General features: G+C 25.1%; 1 protein-coding gene across 1 annotated transcript in view; it reads left to right on the top strand.

Moving 5' to 3' along the window:
* LOC141914492 (uncharacterized) overlaps window positions 1–18,046 on the top strand; it is a 53,944-nt gene that overhangs the window by 26,288 nt on the left and 9,610 nt on the right. Inside the window, exons 11-12 of the mRNA XM_074805712.1 lie at window positions 26–61; window positions 16,883–16,900. Coding sequence (XP_074661813.1) covers window positions 26–61; window positions 16,883–16,900 — 54 coding nt within the window. The remainder of the gene's footprint in view (window positions 1–25; window positions 62–16,882; window positions 16,901–18,046) is intronic.

The raw sequence follows: 18,046 nt of genomic DNA, 5'->3' as shown, positions 1-18,046 counted from the left end.
CGTTCTTTTCTATTTGTGATTTCAGAGGAATTGGAGCAACGAGGAATCGTAGCTTATAAAAGTGAGTAGAATTCAAGGTTGAACTTCAAAGGGCAAATAAACCAATTCTGATTCCACTTTTGATTCAGATCAAAACTAGGAGTAATATAGAATTATTTAGACACTGTTTAAGTGAACTGAGTAATTAGAAGATGGCGTTTTCATACCAGAGTACTAGAGTACTAGACACCACTCATCACCACAAGTAATTTGTTTTCCTTATAAATGGGAGATAGAAAAGCATTCTTAGCAACAATAAATAACAGAATAAAACCAGCAAAAAAACAATTTGAAATAAAAAAGTTAATTGATGTTACAAAAGAAATTGAACATAAAATATTGAAATTAGAAAAGATAAAAACTAAATATGGAGAGAAAGTATCAGCTAATTTAAGCTACTGTAATGTTAGTACATCACGAGAATTTAAAGTATTTTTACCTGATAAATGGTTTTCATTGAGTACAGAGGAATTAAAAGATTTAGAAGGATTTAAAATAATCTATCATGGAAAAAATGAAGATGGCCATCATGATTTAGAAATTGTTGATTAAATTTAAAAAAGATAAATTAATAAAAATAATGAATATCTAGAATCCGAAATGACTTATCTGGACAATTTAATTGCTCCGCATAGATAGACAAAAGTAGTGAGATATTCAATTAATATTCAATTAATTAAAAAAATTATTTTTTTGCTTTTTTTCTAAAATATTAATCCAAAGAAATATTTTTACTTTCAATATTTGAAAATGTTATAACCCCAGTTGATAATAATGTCATAAATCCACCTCATTGAAATGATAAATATCCAATCCATTTATTTAATTCAGTCATAACTAAATAGTCATTTTTTAAATCGGAATATAATCTATTTTCATCTTCAATTGGTAGTATATAATTACATAATTTACTATAACCTTTTACTACATTTTCTGATATCGCGTCATTAATTCTAGCTGTTCTCGCGGTTTCATAAATCTTAAATAATCTAATAATTTCATCTGATTTCATTGTATCTAATTCATTATAAGTTAAATTTTTACCGACAAAATTTTTACATTTTCCAGATGCTATTAATATTTCTAATTGATGTTTAGAATAAAGATAATATTCATAATTATCATTTGTTGTAACATTATTTAAAGCACCATCATCTGGAATTAGTTGTTTTCTGTTATTCCTAAATCATCTAAAGTTTTTTCAATTGGAACATCACCATTTTTAGATTTTATTTTCTTTTCACCTCCCATTTATATAACAAAAAAATTAGTTGTGATGTTGCAACTAGAATTCAACTAGAATGTAACTAGAATTCAACTAGATTAACAAGCTAGTTGAAATATTGTTGTTTTTGTTTATTTCTTGTTAAATCTAGTTGATTTTTGTTCCAACTACTAACAACTAGAATTCAACTAGAATGTAACTAGAATTAAACTAGATTAACAAGCTAGTTGAATTTAAATAAATTCATATTTAAATGGGTGTTGTAATCTAAATAGTAATTTTGATCTTTTAATATTTTTCAACTTATCCATATATTCATTATGTAAATCATGTGGAATAATATCATTTTCCTCAAGTGCATTTTTCATCGATTTTCTATCTTTATTGTAGAATAAAACTAGAAATCTAATGTTTTCTCTAAAGTCTTTAACAATTGAATTATATTTTTGATTTAAAACCCATGTTGTTATCCCAAAATGTCTACCAGAAAAAGCTAAATAACATAACTCACTTTCTCTAATTTTTGAATCATGTAAATTTGCACAATCATCTATAATGAATAATGTATTTGATCCTTTATAAATATCTATTGCTATTTTAATACAATTATCTAAATTTTCTTTTACTGTTTTAGGATCTAATATAATAAATTTATTATTTCTAGTAATATTACTATCATAAGTTTGATTAAATTCATATGTTGGACAAAATAATACTATATTATCAAAATAGTTTTTATAAACAGTTCCTAATAAATTTAATATAAAATAAGTTTTTCCACAATTTGTTACACCAGAAATTAACATATTATGAGGCTCAAATATAAATAATTCCTTATTCATTTATATATTTTTAATTTTACTTGATAATATCCATTCATTGAATTTATCTGGCCATCCAACCCATTTTACTAAAGAATATTTTTTTCTTTTAATAGTTTTTGTTTTTAATACTTTTTCAATTTTATATTCTTGTTGTAGATTTTCAGTAGTTAAACTTAATTCTTCTTCGTAAAAGTAGCCATCAACTTCTTCACCATCTAAATCTTCTAATTTATAGACATGTGGTTTTGTTGTTATTACCTTTTTTATTTTATATATTTCCCTAGTAAAATTTCGATCGTATCCTTTGTCAAATATCTTTTTATACTTAGAAATTCTAACATTTTGACCAACTTTAAATTTAGGTTCACCAAAATCATCTACAAGAAATGCTCCATATAAATTATTCCAAACAATTTCAGCATTTTCAGGTTTTTTAGCATCAATAGGTTTCATTCCAATAGAAGAATGATAGGAATTATTATATCCTTCTATCAATTTTGGTAAAACATCAATCCATTTAAAAGTATTATTTGCTGTAAAATATTTCCACATTCTTGTTCTTAATGTTCTATTAAATCGTTCAACAACTGCTGCTTTTTTATCCGATTTTGTTGAAAAATATTTAATATTATGATTATCTAAGAGTTCATGAACAAGTGAATTATCAAACTCTTTTCCATCATCAAATTGTATTTTTTCTGGTTTTAGTTTATCATCCGAAAGAAATTTTCTTAAAACATTTGATGTTTGTACAGCATCTTTTCTATAAAGTGGGAAACTCCATACATAACGACTAAAAATATCAATTATATTCAATAACCACCAATAATCATCATTATCTTTCTTAACATTTTTCATATCAATTAAATCTCCTTGCCACTGTTGATCTACATAACTTACCATAGTTTAACGAGTTTTATATTTTCTAACAATTTTTTTATGTGTTGTGTATGCTGGTTGTTCTAACATAAATTCATTTATATCTTTATATTTAACTAAATTTTGTGGGATTGTCTTATCTAATTTATCTTGTTTTACTTGACGCCATATATTTTTGGTAGAAGAATAAGCAACCGAACTCTCGGGGTTGTAATATAAATTTCTTAAATATTGTTTTATAGTATTAGGAGTTTTTTTACCACCCATTTATATATCCTTAATTTTAACTTTATATTTCTAATATTGAATACTATCTAATTGTGAATTTACAATATTTAATTGTGCGTCAGATATAATATAAATCTGCATTTTGAAATTTTTGTCTCCTGTTTTCTTCGCCATGAATAATTGTATTCCATCTTTAGTGTTCTGTAGTTTTTTCCCAGAACCATGTAATGAATTATCCTCTGTTGTTCTTAAATCTAACCATAATGCATATTTATTGCCGGTATAATAATCAATTTGATTAATGTTACAATTTTCAAATGATTTTACTTTTTCATTCATAAAATGTTTTCTAATTTCTGGCCATTGATCTATCATTCTCATTCCTTGACAAAATATTTTATATGCTATTCCTTCGATAGTTATTTCTACTTTTGTTATTTCAGGATTATAATAATTATCTACCTTTATTGCGCCATTAGAATATGTTGCAATGGTAAAAAATATTAATATACCTTTAATAGATCTTCTTGGGAAGTTAATATTCTCATTAATTATTTCATCATTTGCATTAATAGTTACAGTTTTTAATTTATCAATATAATCATATAATAATGAAAATCCTTGATTGTATTGAGTTTGAATTGTGCTAGCAATATTTTCATTAGTAACTGTGTCATATTCTAAACATATATTTGATAATTTATAACCCATATCTTTAACAAAGCTAGATAATACAATTTCATTTACAGGAGCAAATGTTATCTCAAATATAATATCTTCTTGAATTAAATATTTATATAAAGGTGCATTATTATTTATCAATTCAAAGTCTAATGGAATTTCATATTTGCTTCCATAAATCTTTTTAATCATATTATCTGTGGCACGAGTTACTATTGCGTCATTAGCTCCTGATCTTAATTTATTATGGTTTTCCGATTGAATACCCTGAAATATCATATTATTTCTATTTTCTTTAGTTAACTATAAATCTTCATAATGCATAAATAAATTATAATCATCTAATGAGAAAACTGTTTCTGGACCAATCTTTATAGTTAATTTTTTAATCAAATATCTCCCAACATTATCAACAACATAATTATTATCATGACCAGTTACTTTTATATCAGCTGATAGATAAATACTATTTGGAACATAAAAAGTATTTTGTGTTAATCGAGGAATTCTAACATATAAAGTTTCATCGGGATTAATATTTGAAGGATTATGAGTAATTATATGATGTGATCTTTCTGCTTTAATAGCATTAGATATTCTAGAAATCTTAGAAGGACTTATATAACTCCCACTCATTTATTTAACAAAAAAATTAATTATTTATTTTTAATCATATTCACTAACCCAAAAATAATAGCACTTACAACCGTAATTAAAAATAAAATAATATATTCAGCAGCAAAGTTAAGAATGTTCCCAGCAGATTTCAATATAAAACCAACAATTGATGCAATAATTCCTGGTAAAGCTGCAGCAGATTTTTTAGATAGTTCCCATAAATATTTTGCTAATTTCTTTAAACCATCTTTAACTTTATCTTGTATAGAATTATCATTCGGGGGTTTATCCGGTTTATTGGGAGTAGGAGTAGATTTTAAAGCATTTGATATTGCTAAACCTATTGTTGTAAATAACATAGTTACAGCTGTTATAATTGAAAGAATTGTTATTCCTTCTAATTTAAATAATAACTTTATTCTATCTTTCAATGATATTTCAGAATTTGGTTTTATCAATAAATCTTTGAAAATAACTTTTAATCTATTAATATTATAATCATATGATTTTAATAATAATTTTATTTCTTCTTTTTGTAATTCTATGTTATATTCTAAATCATCAATTTCTTTTTCTAAATATGCATTTCTTTTTTTTAAATTCAATTTCTTCAATAACTTTATTATCTCTATCTAATTTTAATTGTTCTATTTCTATATTTTTATCAGTTAATTCTTTTTCTAAAGTTCTAATTTTTAAATCTCTTATACTTTTATCATGCGCAATTTTATCAGCTTCATTTCTTATACTAATAATCTCTCTAATTGCTTTATCAGAAAATATATCTAAATCTTCTAATTCTTGATCTGTTGCATCAATTAATCCATTCGGTAAAAGTTTTTCAATTGAAACTTTATTTGATTTAAGTTTACTAGTTTTGGAAGTTATATTCTGTTCAGAAGTTGTTTCTGTTTCTGATTTCTTTTTGATTATTTCAAATAATTCATTAATTTTTTGTTTAAATACGTCTATATTATCATCTCTTTCTTTTTGTGTAACATCAGTTATTTCATTACTATTACTTATTCTTTTAATTCTATCTGGTTTTAATTTTTCTAAAGTTGATTCTGATCATATTTTATTTTTATTATTTTTATAAGTGATATCAATATAATAATCACCTTTCAAACGATAGTAACATTTACCATTATCTAAAAATTTTAATTGATCTGCTAAAAGTCCAACGTCTTCATCATTTATGTTAAGTTTAGATTTTTCAATTAAATCTTCTAATTTAGGTATTTTGTTTAAATTATCTAAATCTTGATTTACTAAATCTGGGTCTAAATTTTCAGGATTTAATTGTGATTCTAATTGCATTTCTAATATAATCAGGCATATTTAAATTATTATTATATCCTGACGCATTACCGTCATTAAAACTTGTTTCACTAAAATCAGGTTGTTGTTCATCAGTTATACCAGGTTCATCTAAAGGATCCATTCCAATATCTTCTCCACCTTCTACATCCATTTATATAATAAAAAAATAAAATTTAAAATATAATATTCCTCCTATAACAATTCCTGTACAAGTTAAAGCTAATTTAGTATTTTCATGGAATTTATTATCATTATCAGTTTTAATTATATCATGTTGAATATTATCAGTTTTTATATTTTCTGATGTATTGTAATCTTTTATTTTAGAATCATTATGCAATTTAATATTTTTAGTTTTAGTTTCTGTAGATTGAATGTGTTTTTTATTTTTTTCACCTTCCATTAATTTTGGAGCGGTAATAATCTTTTTATTTATATCATTTAATCCAAATGAATTATTTATTGTTGCAGTTTTAATTAGATTATTGTAACCAATTATGTTTCCCATCTTTAGTACTAAATCATTAGAAATAATTAATAGATTAGGGCCTATACAATAATTTAGTCTTACATGAGATTTATCTAAATAATTTTGATATCTTACAATGTTTTCTGGAATCGATCTATTTTTATCATTATGAATAGAATCTTCAAATAATACTTTGAATTGTTTCTGTGTATCAAATGATGTATTTAAATTTCCAATTATTGGGGATCTTGTTTCAACTTGCGCACCTAAAATACATATCAAATAAGTTCTAATAGATTGATTTATTCTTTGTATACCTGATTTTGTAAAACCTTCATTATTTTCTAAAATGAAATAAACCCAACCATTATTGTTTTCTTGTTTTAAATTATCATAAAATGTCGGTAATTTATTGAAATTTAATGTTTCTAAATCCTTAGTTTCTATTTTACCATAACCTAATTTATTACTATAGATATTATACAAACTATTAGATGGTATGGGAAGTGCACAATATTCTGCAATCTTTTTAGGGCAAGGACGTGATCTTATTGTTCCAATTTTTGTTCTAAAATCAGAATTATTTATATCTATATTAAATTCATTACAAATTGTATTAAACTTTGATAAATTAATATTATTATCTAATTCTTTAAAATACCTAGATCCTGGTAAAGCGCACTCTAATTCATTTAATATTATTCTGATTTGAAAGTATGTATGAAATCTAAATAAACTTTGAATTAATTTATATTTAGAATTATTCAAATGATCATTCCAACTAATTCCACATCCTGTTGTTGCACAATAAACAGCAAAATTTAATTGGTTCTGCCAATACTTCATATTAGATTTTAATAACCATTGTTTTTCATCTTTCAATTTTTTAAAATTAATTAAATATACATGAAATATATTTTCCATCTTTGCATTAAAATTATTAGTTTCAGTAACATAAATTTCTAAATTAGTTAATGAATCTAAAACTTCATTTCTATATGTAATATCTTTATTAAAATCTATTGCTGGAATATTATATTTAATTGATTTATCATATTGGAAAGCTTTTGGAAAACTATCTACCATTTACATAATTAAAAAATTAATAATTTATTAATTCTTTTCTAAATCTTGTTCTTCAACTGTTATATGACCATTTAAACTTATTATATAATCTAGTGTATTCTTTAATTTATTAATTTCTTTTATATTAGTTTTAATTTTTTCTTTATTACTTTTTATATTTAATTTTGAACTTATACCAGTTAAAACACTTGAACTTAATCCTAATACACCAATTGATATAGCTAAAGGTGTTAATGGACTGAATATTGCTAGAAATGTTATTACAGAACTAATTGTAACCGAACCACTAATAATAAGATAATATATAATTTTACTTTTTAAATATTTTTTCTTTTTTATCTTTAAGTCACTTTCAAATTCTAATATTTGTTTTTCTAAATATATTTTCAATTTAGTTTTATTTATATCATGAGGAATAATATCAATACTATCAACTTTATCTTCCATTTATTTAGAAAAAAAAATTACTAATTAGTAAATTTATATGCTACAAATATAACAATAACAGTTCCACCTAAAATCCATATTATTTCATATTTCTGTTGTTCTTTACTTGGGGTATAATAATCTGATAATTTAGGTTTGTATAGATGTAATTTTTCTTTATTGGTTACTGCGTTATATAAACTCATAGCATCATCAACTGATTGAAAATCTCTATGTGAAATCTTCTGATCATATAATTCCTTGTTAATATAATCCATATAGTTTTGTCGTTTTTCTCTGTATTCTTCTGCTGCTTTATTGTATTTCTCTAATGCTAAGTTATGTCTTCTTTGTTCTCCTAATGAACTATTTTTATCAATATGCTTAAATAAATAACCACCACCAGTAAATGCTAAAGCGTTAACAATTGCCGATCCTATAATAGTTATAATTGCAGAAGCCATTTATTTAGCAAAAAAATTATGCATTTATGTGGGAGGAATATATATTTTTGTTTTTTCTAAATAATCAATAGTTAAATTAGATAAAGTAACTGCTAATGTTAATTTTAAAATATCATTTATATCAAATCTATCAAGATTAACACTTCCCATTTTGAATACTTTTTTTAATACCATTGAATAACCAACAGTTCCAACTGATAGTAATGCTCCATTATATAATCCAGTTATTATCCACTTATTATCACTCATTTATTTATCAAAAAAATTACTTTCTTCAAAATATTTAGTTATCTTAGTGATGATTAATTCAACATTTATTTCATTACTACTTTTATGATTATCATATATTTTGGTTGATATGTTTTTAATATCATCTATGATAAAATCTTCATCTAATTCATAAAATCTTAAAGATTCTCTAATTAAATTAGTAATCTTTTCTACATTTAAAGTTTCTTTATCTATTGTTGTTTCATACTCAAATGTTGTTTCATTAGAAAATGCTATATTTTTGATATGTGTAATTACATCATTAATGTTAAATTTCATTTCTTTCTCACGTTTAAAATCAAATCCAAAACATATACTCGGTCCAACAGTTATATTCATTTATATAGTGAAAAAATTACTCTTAACATCTTATAACTAATTCATATATCACAGGAAAGTTATTCAAATCAATTAAATAACCATTATGATTTCTTATTTCTAATCTAAAATTATTAAAATGTGGAATACAAGGTTTGAAATCACATTCAGTTAAATTATAATTTATTTGAGTTCCAAATTGTTTGACATTTTTTAATGGTAAAATATTTAATAAACCAGAATTACAAATTGTATCTTTAGTTGCTTCAAATGTTTTTGTTGGGTCAATTAAATTGCAATAAATATAAAAATGTGTAAAAGGTATTAAGTTTGATTTACCTTCTGCGTATGCTGTAACAATACCTGGGTTAATTCCTAACAGTTTACCTAAAGGTTTTCTTACTGTAAATTTAAATTGTTCGTCATTAGCTAACCTAATCTTTATTTTATTAGAACTATCACTTTTTAAAATTCTAATACTAAATCCGGAATCACTTCCTAATTTAGCTCGAGCTTTTCTATTAATTTCTTGTGCTAATGTATCTAAATTATATAATCCTGGTTTTAAATATATAAAAAACCATTTATTCCTTTTTTTTGTAAAAGATTGAAAAAATTAAATGTTCTAGACTTTTTTCCGATATATTGTAAAATGAGTTACATAAACTTATATTTACTAATTTTAAATCAACACAATTCTTAAATTCTCTATCTAATTGAACTATTAAATTATGTGATTTATAATTTGTAAGTTTTCTAGAATCAACAAATATTCTGTATTCTTTTAATTCTACCATTATTTATAACATAAAAAAATTACCGCTCATCACTAAAAATTAATTTTAATAAAATTTTTCCTTAATAAATGGATGAGAAGATACCATGCGAAATTTGTGGTGAACTTCTAAGAAAAAGTAATATGGCTCGACATATGAAAAAACATGAAGAAAATTATAAACCCCCTAAACTAAACTGCCCAAAATGTAATAAATTATTCTCAAGAAATTATGTTAAAAAACATTCAGAGAAGTGTAAAATTAATGGCGCAACGGCTAATGTTGATAGTAATGAAAGTAATAGTAATTCTGTTGAAGTTGAACCTGAAATTATTTGGAAAAGACCTTTCTTATTCTATGATAAGGATAATATGAAAGATCATTTCTGCGAGCCTTGTCGAATAAAATATAGCCCTGAAAATATAGAAGATTGGGAGAATCATCAATTTCGTAAAGTACATATAGATAAAATTTCTAATAAATTTGAAACTGAATTCAATGAAAGAAAAAATAATTTATTAGAAAAAATAAAATATGAGAAAACGTTACCAGATAATAAAGAAACAGTTGAAAAGTTAGAAAAACAATATAATGAATTAACAAGAAAAACATATTATTGTAAATATTGTAAATTGATTATTACAACAAGTAATTCAAATCTACATAATAGAACAATAAAACATAAAGAAAACGTAAGAAAATACCAAGAGCTTAATGAAGATCTACTACCAATAAATTATAAACGAAAATGTCCACAATGTAGTTATGCGACCTTAAGACAAGAAGGTACTGTGTTATTTTGTGTTGATTGTGGATGGCAAAAGAATTTATGGGGTGAAGAAAAAACTAGAAATTTTCTCATAGAGCCAAAATTAAATTATCTAGATGAAATTTTTAAAATATTTTCTATAGAAGATCATACACCAGAATATATGCAATGGCTTGAAAAAATGAAAATAATAGAAAATAAAAATGGTGAAATAACTAAAAAAGATATTATAAAAACAATTATTCCGTCAACATTTAACACAAAACAAAAGAAAATGTATTTATATTCATTATTTAACGATTATTATGAAAAACCTAAATTAACAGAAGAAGATATGGAAAATAAAAAAAAAATATTTAAACAAATATTAATGTATCATTTGGAAAATAGAATAACAGATTCAATAAATTATGAATTCTTTTTAAATAAGATTGTAAATAATTTAAACATAGATATTATAATTCCATTTGATGAATTAACAAACAAAAAGAAACAAAGAGAGCGAGATGAAATGTGGCGCAAGATAGAACTATATTTAAATGAGAAAAATGAAATGGAAGAACCGAAACAAATTATACAAGAACAATTAAATGAAAATGAAGAAGCCAATAGTGATTTCGAGTATGATGATATTGATTTTATGTTTTAATGGCCATAAGGTAATGTTTTTATACCATCATCTAAAATATGCCTTTTATCATCAAATGGATTCAAACTAGTTTTTTCAACTTCATTAATGTACATCTCGTGATCTTCTGATCTTAAACAATTCATTTTATGTTTCATTACAATTGAGTTATATAAACACTTTATATAATCTTGAAATTCTATATGTTTATCAACCACATGTTTTGTTATTCCTTTTAACTTTTTAGCTTCATGATCTTTTGTTCTGTAACTATACATTTTACTTCTTATCCCAACAAATTCAATCATTTCATCACCCTCTAATTCATCTTTAAACTTACTAGGAATCTTTTTATTATCATTGCTAAATAGTTCATGATCTTTGGGATAATTGCTAAAATCAAAATGATGTTTTAATGTTTTTAAGTCTTTTGTTATATCATTTGTCTTGATTTTTAGTATGTAGGCGTCCGTATTTTTGGCTATTAATGGAAATCCACAGTTGAATGTGCCATCTTCAGTTGATAAATCATAAACATAATCTGATGGGTTATATATTTCAAATAAATCTATAACTTCTTCAGTTAAATCTTTTTCTGTATGCCTTAAATTAAAACAATTTGGTTTAGATTTAATTAATTCTATATTCATATTAAATCCTAATGAACTGCATAATATATTCAATCCTGATATAGCAACTTTTCCTTTTTGCGCAAATGTTATTACTGGAGATCTCGTATATTTTTTTGAACCATCTGCAGCATAGAATCCAATGAAGAGCCATTTTCTTAATTTATATTTTGCATTTAATACATAATCTGGAACTATCTTTTCTTTAGTTGAAGTATTACTTTTAACTATTGTATGGATATAGAATTCGTCATTATATTTTGTAGCAAAATCTTTATGGTTATTTACAAGTATTCTATAAACTGCTGTTGATTTCATATGATCCACGATTCTAAATGTTTTATGTGAATAAACTTCTTCACAGAATTTCTTAATTCTTGCTAATAATTTCAAATCTTGATTGCATAAATACCAGCAATATTGATTGCGATTAACATAATTATACACACCTGCTGAACCATCTCCCATGAAAAATCCTTTAAAAAAATATTCTTTTTCTTCTAATGTTTCGGGTTCTATGTTATAAAAATTATCAATAATTTCATCAAATGACATATGATTCATTCTTTGGAAAAATCTTTTATGTAATAATTCATCTCCAATTTTTATATCAGTTGGTTTTATTTCATCGCCATTTCGTTTAATTAAACTATGATCTTCTGTAACATCTACAAACCCTAATTTAGTTCTAACTCTATAGATTTTCTTATTTGTTTTATGCCTAATAATATTCTTTAATTTTTTCCATCCATTTCTTGTCCAAACATCCATTAATCCATTTATTTGTATTAATTCTTTTTCACCATATGAAATATAACATTCATTTTGTTTTGGAATTATTTCTGAAATTCTTCTTATCAATATTTTATTATTACATTTTAATAATATTGGGGCGTCAGCTGTTACAGAATCAAAATATAATATTTCAATATGCTTTTCCCCAAAAAAAGGTTGTAAAACATTATAATAAAAATCATACATTAATAATTTTGATACTTCTAAAACAGTTGAACCAATGAATATAGGTTTATCAAATTTCATTGACGTTCTTTTTAATTTAACTGCTGTTAAATAATCTTCAAATCTTTTATTTCCTAAATGTCTAGGACTTGATTGTAAATGTCTTAATCTTTCAGAATTATTTACTAATTCAATATCATTTCTATTTCTAATATTTTCACATGTTTTACCATAAAAACTATTATTCATTAATTTGAAGAAATCTTTTTCAAAATCTGTTTTTGATATGGTTCTCTGTTGAGTATTGAAATCTATATATTTTTCTAACCACTTCGATTGATTAAATTCAATATATCTATGTACTTTCTCTCTTTCCATGCTAACTGTGACCGGACGACACAGTCTCCAGAACGCTTTGTTTTTGCGCGGTGTGGCGCCACGTCACAGGTGTTTGACCTACTTATCCCCTTACTGTCTAAATGGCAATGTATAAAGCTTATACGGCTTGTATGTATGCCTGGTAGTCCTGGCAACCCCAGGGACTTGTTTTTGTTCGAGTTCGCTGGCGGGTGTATGAATAAAATCTATATAGGTCACGAAAGTCATTATCGGTGAATTGAGGTCAAGTTGTGTAAACAAAGTAGGGCAAAATTGAAAGCTTTATAAATAGACACAGCGGCTGGTATACGGTGTCTATACATGACGCAGTGGATATAATGAAGATATATAGAGAGAATATGAAGCTGCAGTTAGGGGTAGGGGTACCCGAATGACCCGAAAGTAGGTCAAATTTTTTTTTTTGACATTTTGGGGGCCCCTAACGACCCCAGAATAGCTAGATCATCAGAAACAAGCTGAATCATCATATTTTAGTGTAGGGAAGCGTATTAGACCGTCTAGAAGTTTGAGAACCCAATATTTTTTGAAAAAAGTTCGCAAAATCTCAGGATCTGGTTTTTAGGGAAGTCGCATGGAAAGAGTTTCATTCCTTGTTTTAGATAGAATTTTAACATTCTATAATGAACAATATAATTGTATTTATTAATTTGAGTAAGTATTAATTTTTCTGTAAAAACATGATCTTTCGGTTTTATTTTCTTCTGGTATTCACTTGAATAACTATCATCTACGGTTAAATGTTCTGGGCAATAAGGTAAGTTTCTTGTTTTAAACTTTATATTTTCAGGATATTCTAAATCAACTACAAAGAAATAACCAATTGGTGCTTCATCTTTTAAACTCGCAATTGCGCTTTCCCAATCAGTTTTATCATCATTTTCAACTTCTGTTAATATAAAACTTTTATATGGTTGAGGTTGCATCATTGCCCAACCATATAAATTATTGGCGTCAATATATTATAATTTATATTCATCATTTGCTTTAAAATATATATCTCCCATAACACCACTAATTCCACCTCTAATTGATTTTTAAAATAATAAAACCATAACTGGTTCTTTTAATAAATCTAATTCTACATTTGTGTATTTTAAACCACATTGCCAGGTTAAACCAGGACTAGAGTAGCAATAACAAGGATCAACATTAAAATGATTCAAATTAACTTCTCTAAATTTTTCAAATATGTCAGCCAATATCATAACATCTGATTTTATAAATATAAATATAAATCAACTAATTCGCAATGATTTTTCATCTTAAAATGGTTCCAAATATTTAATGTTCTGTTAAACACTTCATCTTTCACATACTCCTCTTTTAATTGATCATAAAATTGATCTTTTAATAATTCTGTTACATTAAAATCATTGTGTGTTTTATAAAATGAATAAGGAATTGCACCTTTATATCTCAATAATTTAGAATCTTGTTCATTTGGATAATGATATCGAGTTATAACAAAATCATTATCAACTAAACTTTTTAATAAATTATCTAATGAACTTGCTAGAAATCTATAAGAATCTAAAAATCTAATGCAACCAAATTGAAATGAAATATAATTTTCAGATGTTTTAGCTAATAGTTTAAAATCATATGTTCTTACATTTACACCATTCATAGCATTATATTCTTCTATTTCTTGATTAATTGCGCCCAATTTCCTTGATAATTGTTTTATAAATAGATGGGTATCATAGCCGGATAAATTATGAAATAATATTGGAACGAAATTTACTTTTTTAGCTTGTAAATTACAATCTTCATGAGCAGCCCCACGATATTTTGAATTTAATGATTATGATCTCTAACTTTTTTATCAAATGAATAAAAACGTTTTTCACAATAACAACAATGAGTTGCATAATTAAAATCAATTTCATCTTCTTTTGTCATAACTATTCTTTTATTTTTGTTTAATAATTTTGCAAAATCACTTTCTAATTCAATCATTTTGTTACAAAAATCATTAACTACATCTTCACCTCTAAAAGAAATATATTGACTTTCATATAATTCAGGATACTTTGATTTTATATAAATTCCATAAGCAGCAGCTCTTTGATGAACTTTTTTAATTGTATTTATAATTGGTGGTCTTGTGTCTTCATTTAATTCATTTCCTTTATCCATTGATTTTAATAATTGCTTTTTGTTATATATTTCTTTTCTATCTTGATCAGTTAATTCTTTATTCAACGATTCAAAATCCCCATAAATTACAAATGGAACAATATTTTTAAATTTATGATTAGTAAATTTCAATTTATAATCTTTTTCTGTTGGCATTATTAATTTGCAAAAATCTTTATTATCACATAATTCTTTATATTTTAGTAACGCATTCTCAGTTCTAAATTTAGATAAACATTTTCTACATAGATAAATCTTATGACTGTTAAAATCACTTTCTGTTCTAAAGAATAAATCAATTTGTTTTAACCACATATAATGTTCATTTTCATCTTTTTTGTAATATAACAAATCTATAGCATTTTCATCATCATAATATTCTGTTAAATATAAAGCTTCCAATGTATAATCTTTAATATTTTCACCTTTTGTGTTTGGTAATTGCATTAATTCGAATACATTTATTTTTAACTTATTAATTTTTCTATTTTGGGTATCATTTTTATAGTTACTGGATATTGATCAATTTTATATAATGTTTCATATTTCCGGTAATTTGTTATTCTAAAACTATGCGTAATATCTTCTGTTGGGTGTAAGCAACTAATAATTGACCATAGAAAACATTTATTATATTCATTTTGAACATTTATTACTGCTTTTGTTGTAAATGGTAATTTAATATAACTTGATGCTTTAATATCCTTTTCTGTTGTAAAGTTTGAGTCATTTTAAACGTTGTTTTACTTTTTGATGTTTTATTCCTTTAAGTATTATAAACATTTAAATCTAAAAATATAATTCCATTCAATGTTAAACCAGAACCCTCAAAATATCTCTCTTCAATATGACGTTTAAATTCATTAAATATTTTTTCTAACTTCTCTTTTATTTGCGTTTTTGAAATTATTTCTTCAGAGAGTGTTTGAATATTATAATCCATTTTATCTTCTGACTTTATAAAACTTACTTTCCCAGAGATACTAATTTTTGGATATTCAACATCTGTTATCAAATCTAGTATTTTTTCTATTATTTCATTAAATTTACTATAATCTTCTATTCTTGTTCCTTTAAAGAATCTAAATATAATAGCCGCAGAACCAATTTTACTATGTAATGTTTCTAAAATTTCAATTGTATCTTTTATTTCTAGTGAATCAATATAATTTCTAACATTTTCCATGTAAGGTTTATTTGAAATGGATTTAGTTTTTGAAGTTGGTTTTTTTACTTTTTGAGGTTTATCATCGAAATAATCTTTTCCTAAAACATCATTACTCAAATTTTGATGGTGTTTTTGTGATTTGATATGTCTTTTATAATTCCTTTTTACTATAAATTCATAACAAACTTCACATTTTATTTCATCCACATTCATATCATCTAATCGTTCCTTTCTTTCATTGGAATTTTCTGGGGTTTCAAAATGTATTACATTTTTTATATGATTTGCAGATTTTTCATGTTTAGATTTATTAGACTTATCAATGTATTTTTTACAATATGGACAATGATATTGATTTTCATTAACATTATTGTTTTCTGGCTGGTGTTCATTCTCCCCCATTTATTAGGAAAAAAAATTACTTGTGGTGATGAGTGGTGTCTAGTACTCTAGTACTCTGGTATGAAAACGCCATCTTCTAATTACTGAACTGTATAAATTTACCTGTTTAGATCTACTTAACTAATTTATATTTGTTAGTTATTGTTGTTTGCCGTTTTTCAGCTAAAGATGAAATAGCGAGTAAGTATCAACTTCCACGTTAAACTCATATTATGATTATGTCATGCAGAGAAAACCCCACAATGCAGATATAAAATAACCGCTTGTTGTTTCCTAATGTTCCAGGTGGAATTATTTGAAATAAGGTTTAATAGTAGTGAGTGTCACACCAGAGCTCACATTAGGAACCTCTCCTGAAGGGATGTTATTAGGACAAAATCAGATGAAAGAAACGGCGCCAAGAAAAAAAAACAAGGGCTGTTGTTTTCGATCTATATAATATTATGGGTTTCTCTCGTCATGACATTTAAGACTGAAAGTAGTTTAATGCGGAGGTTTTTGGGATGAACCACCGCGGTTATAATTATGTTTTGTGATCCTGAAATTCCTGAAAATCCAATGAAAATACAAGAGTGAATCTTTAATTGCAGATTGGGTTTATTTGATGAAATCCAAAGTCAGAATAATAAGATATTAAAAGTCATAGTTCATACATTTGAATATACATGATTATACTAATAATTGCTGAGATTATATATCATATCGTCATAACACCTTGTTGACTAATTATATAAATATATATATGTATATATATACAGAGTACTCAAATTGCCAGCTTAAGTTTTAGTTTGTAATTCAAATATATGCGTCTTGCATGGTTTAAAGCAAAACCTAATTTCAGTTATTTGTAATTCTAATTTACATTCGATTTCTTTAATAATCGAGATCCATAAGGATCGGTAGAATACTTCACTCGGGGGAGGCGAGAATATAGCAGACAAATTATACTTTATTGTTTTAGGCCTAAGCTAAGTTGTAATAAATGGAAACACTATGAATAACAAAGTGTACTAAATATCTTACCTGGAAATCCAATGAAAATACGAGAGTGAATCTTTAATTGCAGATTGGGTTTATTTGATGAAATCCAAAGTCAGAATAACCCAGCTAGGCCTGAGCTGGACCTTGATGACTCTGGCTCCACCTACAAACCCAATCTAGCAAAGATTCATCTGATTGGAGGATCCAGGTACTTGGGCTCTGACAACGGATAGATGCCAGATTGCCAAGAAAACAAACTTTGTAATTAGTGTCACCATTAAGTATCTAGGCAAATGTTGTGGTTTGTTGACTTAAAGATACTATGAGAACAAAGCTTCTCAGACC

Source organism: Tubulanus polymorphus, unplaced genomic scaffold, assembly GCF_964204645.1.
Source record: "Tubulanus polymorphus unplaced genomic scaffold, tnTubPoly1.2 scaffold_29, whole genome shotgun sequence".
Classification (NCBI taxonomy): Eukaryota; Metazoa; Nemertea; class Palaeonemertea; order Tubulaniformes; family Tubulanidae; genus Tubulanus; species Tubulanus polymorphus.
The sequence above is the reverse complement of the archived record's forward strand: the minus strand, read 5'-3'. Positions and strand labels throughout refer to the sequence as shown.